This window comes from Bufo gargarizans, chromosome 2, assembly GCF_014858855.1.
Source record: "Bufo gargarizans isolate SCDJY-AF-19 chromosome 2, ASM1485885v1, whole genome shotgun sequence".
Classification (NCBI taxonomy): Eukaryota; Metazoa; Chordata; class Amphibia; order Anura; family Bufonidae; genus Bufo; species Bufo gargarizans.
This window is the reverse complement of record NC_058081.1, coordinates 63,369,236-63,392,532: the sequence shown is the minus strand read 5'-3', so window position 1 is coordinate 63,392,532 and position 23,297 is coordinate 63,369,236. Positions and strand designations below refer to the sequence as shown.

Below are 23,297 nucleotides of genomic sequence, written 5' to 3'. Positions count from 1 at the left end.
GGTTTTAGAATATGTTGGGAAAGAATGTAATTTTTTATCAATCACAGGAGGAAGTAATCTTCTATTGTTCTCATGAACTTATTAACAAGTAAAATATGAATTTATTATAGGGTGGTGTCAAGCGGGTACACACCTATCAAAATTATAGGGTGGCATCAGGAGACATCTTAGCATGTTTATTTAAAACAGAGAAAAGGTATAAAAAGAGACAGGGTGCAGTTTTTGTATACTTGCACTTTGCAAAGAAAGGTAGGTAGATAGCTGGATCAGTGGCAGCAATGTAAGAGCAGATGGAGACATTACAATTGTGATAGGACACATGGTTCAGGTGGAAAACGTAAAGTAGAATTTAGCATTCTGTGGAGAGAATTAAAAATGCGCTTTATTACGATACTGGGGTTAGAGGGTAAGGTAGGACACAGCATCTAGTGCATGGAGTTACAAGTGCAGGAGAACATTGGCTTTAGTGAATAGGTGGTTACCGGCTGGGATCAATTTAGGTTTGAGGGTGAGCATAAAGGTAACTGGAAGTATTGAGTAAATTGTGTGAAGACGCAGATCTAAATTCTCCATCACATAGAGTCTCTACCTTTTTGTTTTGCAGAAAAATGGCATTCCTGGCGCTCCTGGTGTGCAGCCTGCTGGTAGCCTCATCATGTAAGTATATATGGTGGCTACAAACACAAGCTCACTGGTAGATAACATGGACTATAGCTGAACATACACACTAGACGACTCTCTAATGTGTATGGGGACCTTCCGACTCTCCCTCAAGGGGGGATAAGGATCATGCAGTTGGATTTCAATTGCTTTTACTTTTTTCTTGGGAAGATAAGCCGCCACTGAAGGTGTCTGACAGTGGCTCTGTCCTGTCCGCGTGCAGGACACATGCATGCTCGCCAAGCCAAGTGAGCATGTGGAGGGATCGGTAGTGATAGCTGTCATCTGAATGAGATGTGTGCTTGCCCAGCTTAAAGCTTCCCTACTTGTGGCGACCAATAGTTGCACAATTTTGTGGGTTAAACAAGGTACTACCTTCAAAATCATGCATCCTCTGGCCTCAATTGGGGGGAGAAGGGGCCTCCTCATTGTATTCCAGCCTAAAGTTACTGTTTCAGAGGTACTAACTAGGGATGAGCGAACTTCATATTTTGAAGTTCCAGTTCCAGTTCGGGTTGGGTATATGCTGAATTGCGTTATGGATTCTGTTACCACGGACCATAACACAATTCCATGATGGAATGCATTAAAGAGTGTCTTTAGAGTCATTCCGCCATTATAGAAGTCTATGGTCAGCATAACGGATCCGTCCGGCTTTCGTTATGCTGGAGTCCTCTCCTGCATAACTGAAACGGGACGGATCCGTTATGCAGGCCATAGACTTCTATTATGATGGAATGAATAACAGAATGCCTAAAGGCATTCTGTTATGCATTTCGTTATGGAATTGCGTTATGGTCCGTGGTAACGGAATCCATAACGCAATTCAGCATATACCCCAACCTGAACACGAACTCGAATTCAAAATATGAAGTTCGCTCATTCCTAGTACTAACCAGATGGTCTTCGAGGACGTGGATGTAGTCAGGAATGGGTAGAACATGAAAAATTAGATATCCTGAGGCTTGTTTGTTGAAGATGAAAATGTCACACAGGCCGGCATCACTTATGGAGCCACCTGTGGAACTAACTGAATGACTCTAAATATGTGGATTTGCAGATTCACAGCCTGGCTGGCCAGGTTATGGTGGTGGAAACAGTGGAGGAGGATATGGTGGTGGAAGGCCTGGAGGTGGAGGATACGGTGGTGGAAACTCTGGAGGAGGTGGAGGATACGGCGGGGGAAACTCTGGAGGTGGTGGAGGAAACGGTGGTGGAAACTCTGGAGGAGGTGGAGGATACGGTGGTGGAAACTCTGGAGGGAACACCGGAGGAGGTTCTAATACTGAAAAATGTACATGCAAACTGAGTTGTGTAGATGTAATTCGCAGGAGCGATACTGCCAAGTGCGATGCCGGTAAGATAACTTTTGTTCTCTTGTACATCTTCTAAATGGTTTCTGATGTCAATATGTGAAGCAGGAATAATGTTCATAGTTACAAATAGGGTGGAGGGGGGATTCCTAGGAGGAATGTAAGAGAGACCATTGAGTAAAATTATAAAAATGTTATTGTTGCCACTAGAGGGAGTTTATATATATATATATATATATATATATATATAAATACATACATACAATATCTCACAATAGTGAGTACACACTTCACATTTTTGCTAATATTTTATTCTATCTTTTCATGGGACAACACTGAAGGTCTGACCCTTTGATATAATATAAAGTAGTCAGTGTACAGCTTGTATAACAGTGTACATTTGCTGTGCCCTCAAAATAACTCAGCACACAGCCAATAATGTCTAAACCACTGGCAACAAAAGTGAGAACACCCCTATGTGAAAATGGCCAAATTGTGCCTAAAGTGTCAATATTGTGTGTGGCCACCATTATTTTCCAGCACTGCCTTAAAGGGGTTGTCCGGGTTCAGAGCTTAACCTGGACATACCCATATTTTCACCCAGGAAGCCCCCCTGACTTGAGCATCGGAGCAATTCATGCTCCGATGCGCTCCCTTGTCCTGCGCAGGGCAATGGCTCCTTTGTTTACAATCACACACTGCCGGGCAGAAGCTTCCACCCGGCAGTGTGTTCGGTGACATCACCGGCTGTGACGGGCGTGCTTTAGCGCTGCCCTAGCTGTTATACTGGCTAGTGCAGCGCTAAAGCCCACCCATCAGTGCCGGTGACGTCACGGGGCTTCCTGGCAGCCCCATGGAGAGCCCAGTACGTCACCAGATCTACAAAAAAGGCCTTTGCCCTGTGTGATTTAGCATGTGCACTCAACGTCTTTGATCGACCATGGTGAGGCCTGATCTGAGTGAAACCTGTTTTGTGTAACCGATGTATGGTCTTGGCCTCCGTGCTGCAGCTCAGTTTCAGGGTGTTCTTATCTTCCTATAGCCTAGACTATCTTTATGTAGAGCAACAATTCTTTTTTTCAGATCCTCAGAGAGATCTTTGCCATGAGGTGCCATGTTGAACTTCCAGTGACCAGTATGAGAGAGTGTGAGAAAGATAACAAGAAATTTAACACACCTGCTTCCCAGTCACACCCAAGACCTTGTAAAACTAATGAGTCACATTACAACGGGGAAGGAAATAGGCTAATTGGGCACAATTTGACCATTTTCACTTAGGGGTGAACTCACTTTTGTTTCCAGCGGTTTAGACATTAATGGCGGTGTGTTGAGTTATTTTGAGGGCGCACCAAATGTACACTGTTCTACAAGCTGTACACTGACTGCTGTACATTGTATCAAAGGGTCAGATCTTCAGTGTTGTCCCATGAAAAGATAGAATAAAATATTTACAAAATGTGAGGGGTGAACTTACTTTTGTGAGATACTGTATATATATATATATATATATATAAATATATATATATATTTACACCGGTAAATGGATTTATCAGTATGATGTAATAGATGTAGACCGTGGGCACCATCAAGCTTGGATTCCTCCCTTTAAAAATGTTGCATTTGTTCCTAATTTAGAAAATGCAATTATCTATTTAGTTCCTTATGACAGAAAATTACACGGCATATCTAGCACTGACCTGATATGCCAATAGCTTTAAAGGGGTTGTCCGGATCAGAGTTGAACCCGGACATACCACCATTTTCACCCCTCCGGCCCCCCTGATATGACCATCGGAGCATTTCATGCTCAGATGCTTCCCCTTGCCCTGTGATGTATCGCTCAGGGCAAGGGCTGTTTGTTTATATTTTTACACTGCTAGGCAGAGGCTTCCACCTAGCAGTGTTGCCGGTGACATCACCGGCTCTGATGGGCGGGCTTTAGCGCTGCCCTTGCCGTTTCACAGGCTAGGGCAGCGCTAAAGCCCGCCTTTTAATACCGGGCTCACTGCTAGCTTTACCCATGGACAGCCTGGTACATCACCGGATCTTCAAAAAAAGCCTTTGTCCTGCACAATTGAGCGCAAGGCAAAGGAGAGCATCAGAGCATGAAATGCTCAGATGCTCATATCAGGCGGGCTGTCTGGGTGAAAACAGGGATATGTCCGGGTTCAGCTCTGAACCCGCACAACCCCTTTAAAGGAGTTGGCCACGTCACTGGGTCCCAGATCGTTCGCTCCCTAGCATCAGCTGGTTCACTTGGCTCCCCACTGTCAATGCCAATGCTTGACCGCAGAAGTGTCCTGCCCCCATTGACATGACACAAGGGAGCAGGCCACTGCTGCACCAGCAATTGGTTGCAGTGGCATCAAATCGGATGTTACAATGGGGGGACCAAGAGAGGCAGCCGAGGCCTGGGAGTGAAAGAGCCAGGACCCAGCAGCAGGGAGCAGGTAAGTATGCTTCCCTTTGCAGGTCTGTGTGTGTGTGTGTGGGGGGGGGGGGGGGGGTGGCCAAAAGGGGGTTATCCAGTAATAATAAATGGGTGGCCTATCCGTAGGATAAGCAATCAATAATAGATTGTGGGAGTCCAACTCTCTGCACCCCTGATGATCCGCTGATTGAAGGGGATGCGGCGCTCCTCTCCACTGTTTACCAAGTGCAGTGCCATTCTTTTGGTAGTGGCTATGCCTGGTATTGCAGCTCAGTCCAATTTACTTGAATCCCTATTTTTGTAGAGAAGCTGATATTTGTTCCCCAGGAACAGAGTAAAGTTCTTTTTGGGTCGAGTCCTAGTTATTGATGAAACAAATGCATGCAAACCCATACATAACCCACACTGTATGAAGAAGCCCTAAGGCACTAAGAAATGCCACAAAATTCTAGTAACCCACAAATGGCTACGTGTGAAACATGAATAGATGTAGCAATGACCAATGCTAATTACCAGCTGCCTTATATGCTGTAATTATGTATGCAATGTAATGGGCTGGTTACTCAATGACTATGGGCTGTATGACAGTTTGCTACAATGTAGCAGTGTGTAGGTAAAATGTATCAGGTCAGCTTCGTTTAAGGAGTTGTCCAACCGCTATAATGACCCCCCCTCCAATGCCCGGGCCCCTCATATAGATTATACTTACAACGCTCTCCGCGTCGCTCCTGATACCCACACGGCCGCCGCTGCGTTACGGGTGATGCTAGGGAGGCTGGTCACCATTGCGGCCTGCTATTGGCTGCTCCCCCCGTCGACCATGCGGGAATCAGGAGTGACGCGGGTGCCAGTGAGCGAGGTAAGTATAATCTATATGCGGGGCCCGGGCATTAGGGGGATCATTATAGGGGTTAGATAACCCCTTTAACATCTTAGCTGTGTCAACAGGGCTACACCTGTATGGAGTTTCAGCATCTGGACCTAAACAGGGAGATTTCCATTGACCGCAAGCAGAGATCTTGAAGATGTTGCAGAAAGGAATCACAAAGTATACTGTATTTGTAGAACTTTATATTATTCCAACTAAAGGGATTGTTGGATCTGGTAAATAAAGTAAATCCCAAAATAAGGCTAATGAAATGGAACCAACCCTTTTAAAGGGATTGTCTGAGAGTATAAAAATGTCCCCCAATATGCCGGGCACCCCACATTGAAAATATCCAGGTTCCTGCACCGCCGCTGTTGCTTCTCTCCGTGCACAAATGAAAGCATCTGGTGTCGGGGGGGGGGAGCAGCCGATGGCAGACGGTGACGGGGACGAGCCTCCCTAACATTACGGGTGACACTAGAGAGGCTCGACCCCGTCCCCGCCTGCCATTGGCTGCTCCCCTTCCCCCGACACCGGATGTTTTCATCCATGCTCGGGGAGAAGCAGCAACGGAAATGCGGGGACCAGGAGTGGCACAGGGAGCGGGGACCTGGGTAAGTATATTCAATGTGGGGTGCCCGGCATATTGGGGAACATTTTTTTACTCTCAGATAACCCCTTTAAGTTATTTACACATTACAAGATCCCTTTAAAGGTATTGTCCCATCTGGGCATGTATGGCATAGCAATAGGATGTGCCATAAATGTCTGAAAGCTATGGGTCACACCTCTGGTACCCACATGAATGGAGAGGTGGCCTACCAATATGCCAATAATGACCCATATGGGTCATTGGGGTTTGGCCCATCTAGGAAATTGATAACATATCACTAGGATATGTCATCAATGTGACAAAGATGTGGGTCCCATCTCTGGGACCCGCTCCTATCTCCAGAACTTTGAGCAGAAGCGTAGGTGCGGCCACCTTCTGACACTACCATGGGGGTTCGTCGGCTTGGCTATTTCCGGCAGTCCCATAGTGATGAATGGACAGGTGACCGTAATTGCCTGGTGTGCTCTTCATTCACACAAGCTCACCGGCTATTTTAGGAACTCCCATAGCGGTGAATGGAGAGTGGCTTGCGCATGCGCAGTGTGCCCTCCTTCACTTCAGGGGACCTGCTCTGGAGATAGGAGTGGGTCCCAGAAGTAGTCCCACTCCTAGTGAAATGCCATCAATGTCCGAGATTGGAATACCCCTTTAAGCTTTATCCCACTAAACCCCTTCATTTACAAAATAATTCCTTGAACAGCATCAGAAAATTCTATTTTACTAAAGGAGTAGTAGATACTTGGAGCAAACCTCCAGCAGATGTGGCAGGAAAATCAACAGTAAGTGAATTCCAAGATGCCTGGGATACACACAGGCCTTGTAGTGTTATCTATAGGTTGGCATTAGGTTTCTAGCTGGATGACATTTTCCTTCTTACTTTCAGGATATACTGCCATGTCTTGTTCCTGTGGATCGGGTTGTGGATCATACAACTTCAAGAGCTCCGGCGAGTGTTTCTGTCAGTGCAATAACATAGGATGGACAAGTGCCCGCTGCTGCAAGATGGACTAATAATGTCACCCAGATGTCACCTTTATCTCACTGTTTAACACATTAATTCATTTTTGATAACAATAAAATACATTTTAGAAAATATCATAAAAATACTTCATATCTTCACACTGGACTGCAGAAACACAGCTGGCACTAGAGGGTGTGATGCTTTAGTATTGAATTCAATGTTTAACCCCTTCAGGACTCTGCCATTTTTCACCTCAAGGACCAGGCCATTTTTAGCAAATCTGACATGTGTCACTTTATGCGGTGATAACTTTACTTTTACTTATCCAGGCCATTCTGAGATTGTCTTCTCGTCACATATTGTACTTCATGACAGTCATAAATTTGAGTCCATATACAGTACAGACCAAAAGTTTGGACACACCTTCTCATTCAAAGAGTTTTCTTTATTTTCATGACTATGAATTAACACATGTGGAATTATATACATAACAAAAAAGTGTGAAACAACTGAAAATATGTCATATTCTAGGTTCTTCAAAGTAGCCACCTTTTGCTTTGATTACTGCTTTGCACACTCTTGGCATTCTCTTGTTGAGCTTCAAGAGGTAGTCACCTGAAATGGTTTGCACTTCACAGGTGTGCCCTGTCAGGTTTAATAAGTGGGATTTCTTGCCTTATAAATGGGGTTGGGACCATCAGTTGCGTTGTGGAGAAGTCAGGTGGATACACAGCTGATAGTCCTACTGAATAGACTGTTAGAATTTGTATTATGGCAAGAAAAAAGCAGCTAAGTAAAGAAAAACGAGTGGCCATCATTACTTTAAGAAATTAAGGTCAGTCAGTCCGAAAAATTGGGAAAACTTTGAAAGTGTCCCCAAGTGCAGTCACAAAAACCATCAAGCGCTACAAAGAAACTGGCTCACATGCGGACCGCCCCAGGAAAGGAAGACCAAGAGTCACCTCTGCTGCGGAGGATAAGTTCATCCGAGTCACCAGCCTCAGAAATCGCAGGTTAACAGCAGCTCAGATTAGAGACCAGGTCAATGCCACACAGAGTTCTAGCAGCAGACACATCTCTAGAACAACTGTTAAGAGGAGACCGGATTTATTCAAAATTGAAGGCATACTGAACCAGCATGGCTACCACAGCTTCTTGCAGCGGCATGCTATTCCATCCGGTTTGCGTTTAGTTGGATCATCATTTATTTTTCAACAGGACAATGACCCCAAACACACCTCCAGGCTGTGTAAGGGCTATTTGACCATGAAGGAGAGTGATGGGGTGCTGCGCCAGATGACCTGGCCTCCACAGTCACCGGACTTGAACCCAATCGAGATGGTTTGGGGTGAGCTGGACCGCAGAGTGAAGGCAAAAGGGCCAACAAGTGCTAACAAGACTGTTGGAAGACCATTTCAGGTGACTACCTCTTGAAGCTCATCAAGAGAATGCCAAGAGTGTGCAAAGCAGTAATCAAAGCAAAAGGTGGCTACTTTGAAGAACCTAGAATATGACATATTTTCAGTTGTTTCGCACTTTTTTGTTAGGTATATAATTCCACATGTGTTAATTCATAGTTTTGATGCCTTCAGTGTGAATCTACAATTTTCATAGTCATGAAAATAAAGAAAACTCTTTGAATGAGAAGGTGTGTCCAAACTTTTGGTCTGTACTGTATTTCACCTCTATTTATGAAAAAATCCCAAATTTACCAACAATTTTGAAAAATTAGCAAATTTCCCAATTTTTATTTCTCTTCTTATATAATAGATAAGAATACCTCCAAAAATAGGTATTACTTTATATTTCCCATATGTCTACTTCATGTTTGTATCATTTTGAAAATGACTTTTTGGGGACGTTAGAAGGCGTAGAAGTTTAGAAACAAATCTTAAAATTTTTAAGAAAATTTCCAAAACCCAATTATTTCACGACCAGTTTAGTTATCAAGTCACTTTCTTAGGCTTACATATTAGAAACCACCCATAAATCACCCATTTTAGAAACTACACCCCTCAAGCTATTCAAAACTGATTTTACAAACTTTGTTAACCCTTTAGGTGCCCCGCGAGAATTAAAGGAAAATGGGAATTAAATTTAAAAATTTAACTTTTTTTAGCAGATTTTAAATTTTAATCTATTTATTTTTGCAACACATCAAGGGTTAACAGCCAAACAAAACTCAAAATCTATTACCCTAAATCTGGAGTTTACAGAAACACCCCATATATGCTCAAAAACTGATGTATGGGCGCACAGCAGGCTTTAGAGTGGAAGGAGCACCATATGGCTTTTGGAGAGCGGATTTAGCTGGAATGGTAATTTGGAGCTATGTCGCATATGAAGACACCCTGAGGTGGCCCTAAAGTGGAAACCCCCAAAAGGTGACACCATTCCAGAAATTACACCGCTCAAGGAATATTTTGAAGGTGTGTAGTGAGCACTTTGACCCATCAGGCGTTTCACAGAATTAGGAAACACTTGGTTGTGAAAAGGAAAAATTACCATTTTTTCCAGAAAAAGTTGCTTTACACCCACATTTTTCACTTTCACAAGGGGTAACAGGACAAAATGCACCCCACATTTTGTTCCCCAATTCCCCCCAAACACACCATATGTGCTAAAAAAAAATGACACATGGGCGCACAGCAGGGCTCTAGAGTCAAACAGAAAAATCTGGATTTTGCTGAACTGATTTGGCAGACATTGATTTTAGTCCCCAGAAATTTCAAACCCCAAGAAGTGACCCCATTTTGGAAAGAGCACACCCGTACAAACATTTTAAGGGGTGGAAAGGGTACTTTTGACCTAAGAGTTGTCTGACAGAAAAGAATATGTAGTGGTTGTTGGAAAGTCGATATGCAAGCAAGGTGGACTAAATCAGAGATATAAAGTGGAAATATTATAGGGAGCATAAAGGATGAAATTAAATTAATACTCCATGGATAAATGGTAGATTTTAAAACACTCCTGCATGCACAGGCCAGGTTTTTCAGGGCAGATTTCGTAGTGGTAAATGGTGTCTTTCCTTATCCCCCTTTTGGAACACACCTTGGGTCCTTCCCTTCCTTGCTGTCTGGGGGACTTGACCTGGAAAATGTTGCTCTTGTACGACACGGGCACCATGACTTCCTGAAGTGCTGGGACCCTCCCCGGCCTGGGTTTGAAAAATTAGGGCCTTGATAACCACCTCTTGGAACTGAAGGAAAGTTCCTGTGTGGCCTGCAGACTGAAATACCACGTACGCATTGCACATTGCCACATTGCCATCTGTACAATGTGTACGGCTAGCTTTTTGTGCCACACTTCGTTTTTCATGTGGCACTGTAGGGCTTCAGAAGTTGATCTGAAAGATCCACCGCTCCCATGTGCCTGTTGTAGTCCAGGATACAAACTGGTTTGGGGGTAGTGGTTGTGGTACCTCGTACAGGAGCAAAGGAGCTGGTGTTAGTGTGAATGGTGGTCAGTACAAGGACGTCCCTCTTGTCCTTGTACTTAACCACCAGCATGTTCTCATGGAGGAGAGTCCTACTTTCACCTATTCTCAGTGGTTGCCCTACCACGGATCATCTAGGGAGGCCTCTCTGATTTTTGCGCTCTGTGCCAAAAGCCACAGTACATCTGGTAGTTAGGGACGTGAATGCTGGTATTATAGTTATACACATAGCAGTAGCAACCCTTATCCAGCAGTGGGTGCAGTAAGTCCCACACAATCTTCCCACTAACTCCTAGGATGGGGGGGCATTCTGGCAGTTCTATCCGGGAATCTTTCCCTTCCTAAATGTGGAACTTGTGGGTGTACCCGGAGCTACTCTCACAAAGTTTGTAAATCTTTATGCCATACCTTGCCCGTTTGCTAAGCAGGTACGGGCGGAATCTAACTCTCCCTTTGAAGAATAATAGGGACTCATCTACACAGATATTTTTATCTGGGTTGTACACTTCAGTAAACTTGGTGTTAAAGTGGTTAATGACGGGCCTAACTTTGAACAGACGGTCAAATGTTGGGTCGTTTTCGGGTGGGCACTGTGAATTGTCGTTGTAGTGTAGGAATTTCCTAATTGACTCAAATCGCTTCCGGGTCATGGTGTTACTATAAATTGGAGTCTGGTAAAAAAGGTCCGGACTCCAATATTGTCTAACGTTTAGTTTTTTTACAACACCCATATGCAGCACGAGTCCCCAAAACTTAATCATCTCTGCTGCACTTACTGGGGTCTAACCTAGGGGTCTAGCATATGGCGATGTAGGGTTCTTAGCAATGAATTGTTGGGCGTATAAATTGGTTTGGGCCACCATTACATTTACAAAGTCTTCAGAGAAGAAGATTTTGAAAAAATCTAGTTCAGTGAAGCCCGCACACTGGAGCTGCCCTCAAAATTCGGAATTTGGGGCTGATAATTGTCAGGGGGTGGGGTCTATAAGGGTTCACTCTGGAGGGCTGCCTCCGTTGCTACCCTGGGGCGCATTCTAGAGGGTCCCTCATCAGCGGATCATGATGATGATGAGGGGTCAGAGGATTAGAGGAAAGTGGCATCCTCTTCTCCCCCACTGGCAGACTCAGTATCGGAGGCAAGCATGGCCTATGCCTCTTCATCTGAGCATAGTCATTGGGGTGAATTAGACATTTTTATTTTATTGGGGTGTACGTGTGGGGTGTGTATATTGTGTTTTCACATGTGAAGGGGCTTGTAATAAATTTGAAATTAAATTTAGAAGAAATATTTTTTTTTAAAGGTATTTTCTGCACAAAAAAAAGTGCAAACTGAGCAGACGCAAACAGTAATGGACAATACTGATCTGTGCTCAGTGGTTGCAAAATGCATGTATGCGTTCGTGCAAAATTCTAAACTGACACTAACTGAAGTTTATATATATATATACACACAGTCAGGTCCATAAATATTGGGACATCAACACAATTCTAACATTTTTGCCTCTATACACCACCACAATGGATTTGAAATGAAACAAACAAGATGTGCTTTAACTGCAGACTGTCAGCTTTAATGTGAGGGTATTTACATCCAAATCAGGTGAACGGTGTAGGAATTACAACAGTTTGCATATGTGCCTCCCACTTGTTAAGGGGCCAAAAGTAATAGGACAATTGTCTTCTCAGCTGTACCATGGCCAGGTGTGTGTTATTCCCTCATTATTCCAATTACATTATTATGAGCAGATAAAAGGTCCAGAGTTCATTTCAAGTGTGCTATTTGCATTTGGAATCTGTTGCTGTCAAATCTCAAGATGAGATCCAAAGAGCTGTCACTATCAGTGAAGCAAGCCATCATTAGGCTGAAAAAACAAACCCATCAGAGAGATAGCAAAAACATTAGGAGTGGCCAAAACAACTGTTTGGAACATTCTTAAAAAGAAGGAACGCATCGGTGAGCTCAGCAACACCAAAAGACCCGGAAGACCACGGAAAACAACTGTGGTGGATGACTGAAGAATTATTTCCCTGGTGAAGAAAACACCCTTCAAAACAAGAAGACTTTCCAGGAGGTAGGTGTATGGGTGTCAAAGTCAACAATCAAGAGAAGACTTCACCAGAGTGAATACAGAGGGTTCACCACAAGATGTAAACCATTGGTAAGCCTCAAAAACAGGAAGGCCAGATTAGAGTTTGCCAAACGACATCTAAAAAAGCCTTCACAGTTCTGGAACAGCATCCTATGGACAGATGAGACCAAGATCAACTTGTACCAGAGTGATGGGAAGAGAAGAGTATGGAGAAGGAAAGGAACTGCTCATGATCCTAAGCATACCACCTCATCAGTGAAGCATGGTGGTAGTGTCATGGCGTGGGCATGTATGGCTGCCAATGGAACTGATTCTCTTGTATTTATTGATGGTGTGACTGCTGACAAAAGCAGCAGGATAAATTCTGAAGTGTTTCAGACAATATTATCTGCTCATATTCAGCCAAATGCTTCAGAACTCATTGGACGGCGCTTCACAGTGCAGATGGACAATGAACCAAAGCATACTGCAAAATTAACCAAAAAGTTTTTTAAGGGAAAGAAGTGGAATGTTCTGCAATAGCCAAGTCAATCGCCTGACCTGAATCCGATTGAGCATGCATTTCACTTGCTGATGACAAAACTGAAGAGAAAATGTCCCAAGAACAAGCAGGAACTGAAGACAGTTGCAGTAGAGGCCTGGCAGAGCATCACCAGGGATGAAACCCAGCGTCTGGTGATGTCTATGCGTTCCAGACTTCAGGGTGTTATTGACTGCAAAAGGATTTGCAACCAAGTATTAAAAAGTGAAAGTTTGATTTATGATTATTATTCTGTCCCATTACTTTTTGTCCCTTAACAAGTGGGAGGCACATATGCAAACTGTTCAATTAAAATCCATTGTGGTGGTGTATAGAGCCAAAAATGTTAGAATTGTGTCCAAGTCCCAATATTTATGGACCTGACTGTATATATATATATAAATATATATATTTATATGAAAATAAATAAAAATAAAAACCAGGCAGCACTCCAGAAGTGAAAAAGTAAAAAAAAACTTTATTCAGCCATGTGGAAGGAAAGCGATGTTTTGGCTCAGCCTTTCTCTAGTGTTGAGCCGAAACGTCGCTTTCCTTCCACATGGGTGAATAAAGTTTTTTTTACTTTTTCACTTCTGGAGTGCTGCCTGGTTTTTATTGTTTTGTATTTTGGGACTGTGCTGGTCTCTCATTTGGGCATTGCACCCGTGCTTTCTTTGGACGGTGCTGCCGCTGTTTTTCATATTTTATATACATATCTATATATATATATATATATATATATATATAAATAAGTATATATATATATATATATATATATATATATATAGATATATATATACAGTACAGACCAAAAGTTTGGACACACCTTCTCATTTAAAGAGTTTTCTTTATTTTCATGACTTTGAAAATTGTAGATTCACACTGAAGGCATCAAAACTATGAATTAACACATGTGGAATTATATACATAACAAAAAAGTGTGAAACAACTGAGAATATGTCATATTCTAGGTTCTTCAAAGTAGCCACCTTTTGCTTTGATTACTGCTTTGCACACTCTTGGCATTCTCTTGATGAGCTTCGAGAGGTAGTGTCACAACCAGACAGCTGAGAAGCTCTGACAGAGGCCTTTCAGAACCTCCTCCTTGAGTTTCTGTGTTGTGGTATTCAGCTCCTCCTCTCGTTAGCCTCTCTCAGCTGTCATGTGTTGGACTAATTGCTTCCCTTTAAATTCTTCCCCAGAAGGCTTTTCTGGGCGGCTTATACTACTTCCTGGAGTGTGTGTGCACGCTGACTCTGTCCTCCTGTTTGCTTCAAAGCTAAGTGTTGTACCTTTATCTGTTATTTTCTGTTTGCTGGATCCCAGGTGACCCTGACTCCCTCCGTATCTTGTGTAGGGAGCCGGTGGTCGTGTCCCCTCACTATTGTAGGGTGCTCAGGGCTTTATAGTCAAGGTTCGTGGATATGCAAACCTCCACCATTCGGATCTTTGCATAGGCTGAGCAGCCAGGGAAAGTGCCAGGTCTTCTGCAGGGGTCTCCCTTGGTTCCTTAGTTTTTGGATCCAGCGAGTCGTTTATACATGTTGCTTTGCCTTGTTTCCTGTACACCGTCCGTGACAGGTAGTTACGTGAAATGGTCTTCCAACAGTCTTGAAGGCGTTCCCAGAGATGCTTAGCACTTGTTGGCCCTTTTGCCTTCACTCTGCGGTCCAGCTCACCCCAAACCATCTCGATTGGGTTCAGGTCTGGTGACTGTGGAGGCCAGGTCATCTGACGCAGCACCCCATCACTCTCCTTCATGGTCAAATAGCCCTTACACAGCCTGGAGGTGTGTTTGGGGTCAGTGTCCTGTTGAAAAATAAATGATGGTCCAACTAAACGCAAACCGAATGGAATAGCATGCTGCTGCAAGATGCTGTGGTAGCCATGCTGGTTCAGTATGCCTTCAATTTTGAATAAATCCCCAACAGTGTCACCAGCAAAGCACCCCCACACCATCACACCTCCTCCTCCATGCTTCACGGTGGGAACCAGGCATGTAGAGTCCATCCGTTCACCTTTTCTGCGTCGCACAAAGACACGGTGGTTGGAACCAAAGATCTCAAATTTGGACTCATCAGACCAAAGCACAGATTTCCACTGGTCTAATGTCCATTCCTTGTGTTCTTTAGCCCAAACAAGTCTCTTCTGCTTGTTGCCTGTCCTTAGCAGTGGTTTCCTAGCAGATATTCTACCATGAAGGCCTGATTCACACAGTCTCCTCTTAACAGTTGTTCTAGAGATGTGTCTGCTGCTAGAACTCTGTGTGGCATTGACCTGGTCTCTAATCTGAGCTGCTGTTAACCTGCGATTTCTGAGGCTGGTGACTCGGATGAACTTATCCTCCGCAGCAGAGGTGACTCTTGGTCTTCCTTTCCTGGGGCGGTCCGCATGTGAGCCAGTTTCTTTGTAGCGCTTGATGGTTTTTGTGACTGCACTTGGGGACACTTTCAAAGTTTTCCCAATTTTTCGGACTGACTGACCTTAATTTCTTAAAGTAATGATGGCCACTCGTTTTTCTTTACTTAGCTGCTTTTTTCTTGCCATAATACAAATTCTAACAGTCTATTCAGTAGGACTATCAGCTGTGTATCCACCTGACTTCTCCACAACGCAACTGATGGTCCCAACCCCATTTATAAGGCAAGAAATCCCACTTATTAAACCTGACAGGGCACACCTGTGAAGTGAAAACCATTTCAGGTGACTACCTCTTGAAGCTCATCAAGAGAATGCCAAGAGTGTGCAAAGCAGTAATCAAAGCAAAAGATGGCTACTTTGAAGAACCTAGAATATGACATATTTTCAGTTGTTTCACACTTTTTTGTTATGTATATAATCCCACATGTGTTAATTTATAGTTTTGATGCCTTCAGTGTGAATCTACAATTTTCATAGTCATGAAAATAAAGAAAACTCGTTGAATGAGAAGGTGTGTCCAAACTTTTGGGCTGTACTGTATATATATATATATATATATATATATATATATATATATACATATATATAAATATAGTTGCAAGAAAAAGTATGTGAACCCTTTGGAATGATATGGATTTCTGCACAAATTGGTCATAAAATGTGATCTGATCTTCATCTAAGTAAGGGGGTTGTAGTAATATATGACACATTTACAGTAAATTTTATATTGCCCTGAGCTCCACTCTCCCGGGGACTGGGTACACAAAACCGCTGTACACAGCAGGAGCAGAGCGGGTACAACAGGAAATTGGAAGGAAGGTGATGGAGGTGAGGGCAGCACCACTGCGCTCACCACTAATCAGCAGGACTAAAGAAGTGCAGGCTGGTGGCAGCAGAGAGCATTCATTGAAGCTGCCAGCCTGCCCAACGGTTTATTGTATATCTCTTCAACTTCATTCATTTTCTCCTGGTACGGAGATTTCAGAGACTTCCACTTCTGTTTTACCTCTTGAATCAGTAACTCTGGGCTTGTCTCCTCCCTTTAGACAATGTCCGCTTCTTGTATGAATTCAGGAAGGAAGTGCAGGACTTGCAGCTGGCTGCACAGCATCTTCTGCTTTCTGCGTCGCTCCATGGAATAATCCATCAGGACTTTGGCTGGGATCTTGCCATCCCCTTCTTCTTTACACAGCACGTCCAGACAAGTAGTTCGGGAGCAGGAAGCAGTGACAGGATGGCGGAGGGCTTTTGGATTCCCTCTCGAACTGCCCTTGTCTGGACGTGCGGCGTAAAGAAGAAGGTGATGGCAACAGCCAGTCCTGGTGGATGATTCCATGGAGCGACGCAGAAAGCAGAAGATGCTGTGCAGCCAGCTGCAAGTCCTGCACTTCTTTCCTGAATTCATACAAGAAGCGGACATTGTCAAAAGGCAGGAGACAAGCCCAGAGTTACTGATTCAAGAGGTAGAAGAGGTAAAACAGAAGTAGAAGTCTCTGAAATCTCCATACCAGGAGAAAATTCAGTTCAGTTTACTATAATAGCGGGTGGGCTGGCAGCAGCGGAGCACAGTAAGTGAAGCCGCCAGCCCGCCCATCCCTGGTGCAGTCTTGTTAAGGAAGCGCGGGCTAGCGGCAGAAGCCTTTAGTGAAGCCGCCAGCTCGCCCAACAGTTTAATGGCAGGCTCAGGAGCGGTTAGTGAGAGCTCCTGAGCCACCTAATTTTCGTTCTATTCATTTTATAAGACGCAGTGACTTTTCCCCTCCACTTTGGAGGGGAAAAAAGTGTGTCTTATAAAACTAAAAATACAGTAATTAAATGTCACCATGTTTTTATTGAACACACCGTGTAAATATTCACAGTGCAGGTGGAAAAAGTATGTGAACCCTTGGATTTAATTACTGGTTGAACCTCCTTTGGCAGCAATAACTTCAACCAAACGTTTCTGTAGTTGCAGATCAGACGTGCACAACAGTCAGGAGTAATTCTTGACCACTCCTCTTTACAGAACTGTTTCAGTTCAGCAATATTCTTGGGATGTCTGGTGGGAATCGCTTTCTTGAGGTCATGCCACCCAATCTCAATCGGGAAGAGGTCAGGACTCTGACTGGGCCACTCCAGAAGGCGTATTTTCTTCTGTTTAAGCCATTCTGTTGTTGATTTACTTCTATGCTTTGGGTCGTTGTCCTGTTGCAACATCCATCTTCTGTTGAGCTTCAGCTGGTGGACAGATGGCATTAAGTTCTCCTGCAAAATGTCTTGATAAACTTGGGAATTCATTTTTCCTTCGATAATAGCAGTCCGTCCAGGCCCTGATGCAGCAAAGCAGCCCCAAACCATGATGCCCCCACCACCATACTTCACTGTTGGGTTGAGGTTTTGATGTTGGTGTGCTGTGCCTCTTTTTCTCCACACACAGTGTTGTGTGTTTCTTCCAAACAACTCAACTTTGGTTTCATCTGTCCACAGAATATTTTGCCGGTACTGCTGTGGAACATCCAGGTGCTCTTGTGCAAATTGTAAACGTGCAGCAATGTTTTTTTTGGACAGCAGTGGCTTCCTCTGTGGTATCCTCCCATGAAATCCATTCTTGTTTAGTGTTTTACGTATCGGAGATTCGATAACAGGGATGTTAGCATATGCCAGAGACTTTTGTAAGTCTTTAGCTGACACTCTAGGATTCTTCTTCACCTCATTGAGCAGTCTGTGCTGTGCTCTTGCAGTCATCTTTACAGGACGGCCACTCCTAGGGAGAGTAGCAGCAGTGCTGAACTTTCTCCATTTATAGACAATTTGTCTTATCGTGGACTGATGAACAGCAAGGCTTTTGGAGATACTTTTATAACCCTTTCCAGCTTTATGCAAGTCAACAATTCTTAATCGTAGGTCTTCTGAGAGCTCTTTTGTGCGAGGCATCATTCACATCAGGCAATGCTTCTTGTGAAAATCAAACCCAGAACTGGTGTGTTTTTATAGGGCAGGGCAGCTGTAACCAACACCTCCAATCTCATCTCATTAATTGGACTCCAGTTGGCTGACACCTCACTCCAATTAGCTCTTGGAGATGTCATTAGTCTAGGGGTTCACATACTTTTTCCACCTACACTGTGAATGTTTACATGGTGTGTTCAATAAAAACATGGTAACATGTAATTCTTTGTGTGTTATTAGATTAAGCAGACTGTGATTGTCTATTGTTGTGACTTAGATGAAAATCAGATCAATTTGTGCAGAAATCCATATCATTCCAAAGGGTTCACATACTTTTTCTTGCAATATATATATAACTAGCTACCACTAACTGCAGATCTTTTTGCACACAAAAAAATGTCAAAAAAACTAAAGAATGTGTGTGCGCGCAAAAACTGTAGTATAAAAATTCACTACAGTGCTCTGCAAAATGCACGCCTGCAGATGGTGCAAAAATCTAAACTGACACTAACTGAAATTTTTATATATATATATATATATATATAAAATAACTAAAAATAAAGAAACTCTGCGGCACTTCTGTGAATGTGCGTTTATTCACCCGGTATGCGATGTTTCAGTGGTTACACACAAAAAAAAAATATAGAAAAAGAAAAACCTCCGAAATGTGCACATGTAAATGAGCACACTACTGATCAGGTGCTCTGCAGCAGGCACGCATGCACACAGATCGTGCGTGCGTACAAAAACTGTAGTATAAAAATTCACTACAGTGTTGAAAAAGTGAACACTGGCTAAAAATTAACTTATATCTATATATAGAAATATAGAACTATATATATATTTATAGAAACTTAACTACAATTTCTTCTTTTTGAACCCCAAAAAAAGGAAAAATTGCAAAAAGAATCAACACAGATGTGAAAAAAAAGCGCAAAGAATAATCCCCAGGTGCTGATCAGGCAGGTACGCACTGAACGGCACTTGGCCGTTACAGCTCGCACGCAGAAAAAGTGGTGCAGAGCTGGAAAATTGTAAAAAAAAATTTAATAAAAAGACCAAAAAAAAGTGTGCGGTCCAAATGGTGTCCGTAAAAAAAGGACGGGAGGGCTGGGAAGGGACAGAGACAGAGGGTGTTTAGGGATCTGGAACAGCTGCAAATGAAAAAAATAAAAATAAATCAGTGCAGCAATTCCAGATGTTCTTCTTTTCTTCTTTGAGCAGGAAAGGGTTAAACGCGCAGTGGTGGTGCACCACAAGTCCCAGCAAGCCAACAACAGCACAGAAAAGCACAGAACCTCTCTGCATGCAGTCACCACCTAGAATGGCTGCATGCAGGGAAGTTCAGCCCTTTGCTGTGCAGCTATAGCGCTGCCATTGCCTGGAGCGTTGTTCCAGCCAATCGCAGAACTGGCAGGGGACCCCAAACACCAATGTCCCCTGCCTCACCTCCGAGGAGACAGGTGCTGACCTTTTCAGCAACGGTCACCTCCCTCTGACCCCCACCCGACACAGGGCCAGTGCAAGGATTTTTGCCAACACAAGCGAAGCTACATTTTGGCGCCCCCCCCCCCCCCTCGCTTCTCCTCTCTGTGGTCCTGGTATCTTCTCTCTGCTTCAGACAATGGCTGGTTTAAGGACCATATTTTTCGCCCTCTAAGACACACCTAGGTTTTAGAGGAGGATAATAAGAAAAAAATATTTTCCATTACACCTCAGACCAGCAATCAGACCCCCAATGTTAATCAGACCTCAGCTCACAGCCCCATGTCAGACATCAGCCCCCAATGTTACATTTCTCCCCCTTCATGTCACATTTTGCGGCCCTCCCCCAGGGTGCGCCCTAAGGCGACCGATTGGTCTGCCTTATGGTAGCACCGGCCCTGACCCGACACACTCCTCAGCATTTTTTTTAAGCATCCTGCAATGCAATGTGCCGGTCTTCATTGACCGGCCAATCGCAGTGCTTGGAGCTGGAGGGGAGCGGTGCAGCACCATGCTGCCCTTACCCAGCATGGCTGCCTGCCAATAAGAGCAGCCATGGTGTACTGCGCTGGTCCTTAAGTCACTTCCGGTTGCGCCGTACATGTATTGTTCAGGTCCTTAAGGAGTTAATGATGGCAAGTCGTCCTGGCCAAATGCATCAAAACAGGCCCAAACCATGATATTAACACCACCTTATTTTACAGATGGGATGAGGGTTTTATACTGGGATGCAGTGTTTTCCTTTATCCAAATATAATGCTTCTCATTTAATCCAAAAACTTCTATGTTTGGTCTCATCCATTCATAAAACATTGTTCTATCAGAACAATGGAGAACCTTCTGGCTTGTCCATTTTATCTTTAGCAAACTGTAGACAGGCAACAATGTTCTTTTTTGAGAACAGCGGCTTTCTCCTTGAAATGCCATCATGCACACGACTGTTGTTCTCCTGATGGTGGACTCATGAACATTAACATTAGCTAATGTGAGAAAGGCCTTTAGTTCCTTAGGTTCTTTTGTAAACTCGTAGACTATTACATGCCTTGCTCTTGGTGTGATCTTTGTTGGTCAACCATTCCTGGGTAGGGTATAATGGACTATGGATTGGAGTCCAAACTCTTTTCGTAACCTTTTCCAACCTGATGAGTATCAACAACTCCTCTTCTGAGGTCACCAGAACTCTCCTTTATTTGTGCCATAATACACTTCCACAAATGTGCTGTGAAGATCAGACTTAGATAGATCCCTGTTCTTTAAATAAAACAGGTTGCCCACTCATGCCTGATTGTCCCATTGATTGAAAACACATGACTCAAATATCACCTTCAAATTCTCACAGACATGTGATATTGGATAATAATAAACGATCAAATCTAATATTTTAGACTAATTTTTTTTATCTGATTATCTTTTTCTACTTTTACATTTTGTTTGAAAATCTGATGTAGTTAGAGGTGAAATTCATGCCAAACTATAGAAAATTCAGAAGTGTTCATAAACTTTCAAACACCACTGTGTAATCAGAGATAGGCCTACAGATATTTTTTAATACTCATTTCATACTGATTTAATTAATTAATTAATTCATGCATTTGGTCCAGAGCTTTAAAGATTGCACATCATACTATATTTGGTTGAAGCCTTGCCAAAAGAAAAGTAAAATATTTTTGACCATACTTTTGGCACATCACTTGTCTACGATTGCCAATCGTTTGTAATATCACTCTGGTGACGTATCACACATATGATGATTGGTCTATGGTTCCTCAGGCAGGTTTCTAACTGGTTTGGGCTTACTTGGCCTGAAAACGTTTGGGAACCACTAATCTAGATGTGCCTATAGGACAACATTTATAGCGTTTTACAAGTGCCATGCTGTCTTTTATTGCGTGTGTTTGCAGCGATTTCCAGTCCTCGATGTGAATTACCTTGGTGATGTCTTGTTGAGTCTCTCTTGTCTTGTTCTCCATTATTTACTAGTTAAAGGGCTTCTGTCAAATCGCGCGCCTGTGTTGATTCTGCGCAGGTGCTCTGAGATAAGGAGGCTCGCCTCCTCAGCACACCCTCAGTGCGCCTGCGCCGATGACGTCACCGAAAGAGAAGACGTCATCGGCACAGGCGCACTGAGGGAGTGCTGAGGAGGCGAGCCTCCTTATCTCAGAGCGCCTGCGCCGAATCAACACAGGCGCGCGATTTTTGAAATGCTGACAGGGCCGGCCGGAGGAGGAGATCGCGGCTGGCCCTGTCAATCAAGAGGAGGGGGCGGTTTTCTGCGGCTGCTACCAGCAAGTAGACCCCCTACTTGCTGGTAGAAAGGTAATTAGCATATCATAAAAGTAAGTTTTTTGCAAAATCTACTGAACGAAAATTATTAATAACATAAGGTATAGCTATATCGCAGGATAGGGATTATAAGTACACAAAAAAAAAAAATCCGTTTAGTGGGGTGACAGAAGCCCTTTAACCTGTGGAACATACGTATGAATTACCATTCCTGAAGAGAGGTTCTCTAGCAATATTATCTTGTTCCTATTTTAAAAGAATGCATCCAAGTCTAGGCCCTGGGAAGGGAACCTTGTGTGCCGTGGATACTGCAGCTGATGCCAAACATGGACTAGTCTGCAAAAGGGGCAAGCTGGACTCAAAGGTGGTTGTTCTGGGGGCATTGCTGTGGATGAGGCATAAATGTCCAAAATTGGACATTTTAAATGTTGTTAACTATGCCTTGGTTTCAGCACTTTTTTCTAGAAGTTGCAGATGATTGGATGACGAGACATAGTGTAGTGATGAAGAAGCGGTGCTCACATGGAGCACCCCCTCCTCGTTTCACAGCTGATCGACGGGGGTCCCAGGTGTTAGACCCCCATCAATCTGATATTGATGACCTATTCTGGCAATTTGTCATAGTGGCTAGTCAATGCTGGATGGTAGTGTTTGTGTATCTTTGGACGCGTTTGTCTGTTTATCCCTATTAGTTGGCCAAGATTGTGTCAAAAATTTTGTTCATCAAAGGGCAAAAATCTGTGGCATCAGTAAAGGTTAAATATGCCCAAAAGAGACCTGATAGTGTTCCATCTATACAGTATTTCTTTGAGAAATAAATTAAAATCTATAACATAAAGGTGGCACTTTTGATATGTTTCCCCAATTCTCATTAATTTTGAGCATCCACCACTCCATCAGGATAACTGAGGGTACCAGTGGTTGGGCCATTTTGGAAAGACTTTCTTGGATAGATACGATATTGCATGACAGTGGACTTGTGCCACCAGGGAAGCCCACACATTGATTTGGGTTGTCTTGGGCAAGACATTGCAGAAAAAAATGCAGCATTCTTGAAATTGCTATAATGCCATCATCACAATGTCATTAGTCTCATTAAAGGGAGCAGGTTTGACCCCTCAGGCAACCCCTCCCAAACACTTTTGGCTCTTGATTGATGTCTCATGAAATTGACGTTGGGTGATACAGAAGACTTCAATCAAGAGTGGAGAGGCGGGGAGCTTTGGGGGTGCTGCCAATAAGCCTGATTTAACATTGTTACCCTATGGCGGTCCAACCTATCTACAAC

The 23,297-nt window shown here is 43.5% G+C and overlaps 1 protein-coding gene across 1 annotated transcript; it reads left to right on the top strand.

Moving 5' to 3' along the window:
• Positions 1-224: 224 nt before the first annotated feature.
• LOC122929429 (ctenidin-1-like) lies at positions 225-6,980 on the top strand. The gene is made up of 4 exons (XM_044282989.1): positions 225-249; positions 605-657; positions 1,721-2,017; positions 6,769-6,980. The coding sequence occupies exons 2-4, from the start codon at positions 609-611 to the stop codon at positions 6,894-6,896; spliced, it is 474 nt and encodes a 157-aa protein (XP_044138924.1). The 5' UTR covers positions 225-249; positions 605-608; the 3' UTR covers positions 6,897-6,980.
• The last annotated feature ends 16,317 nt before the right edge of the window (positions 6,981-23,297 follow it).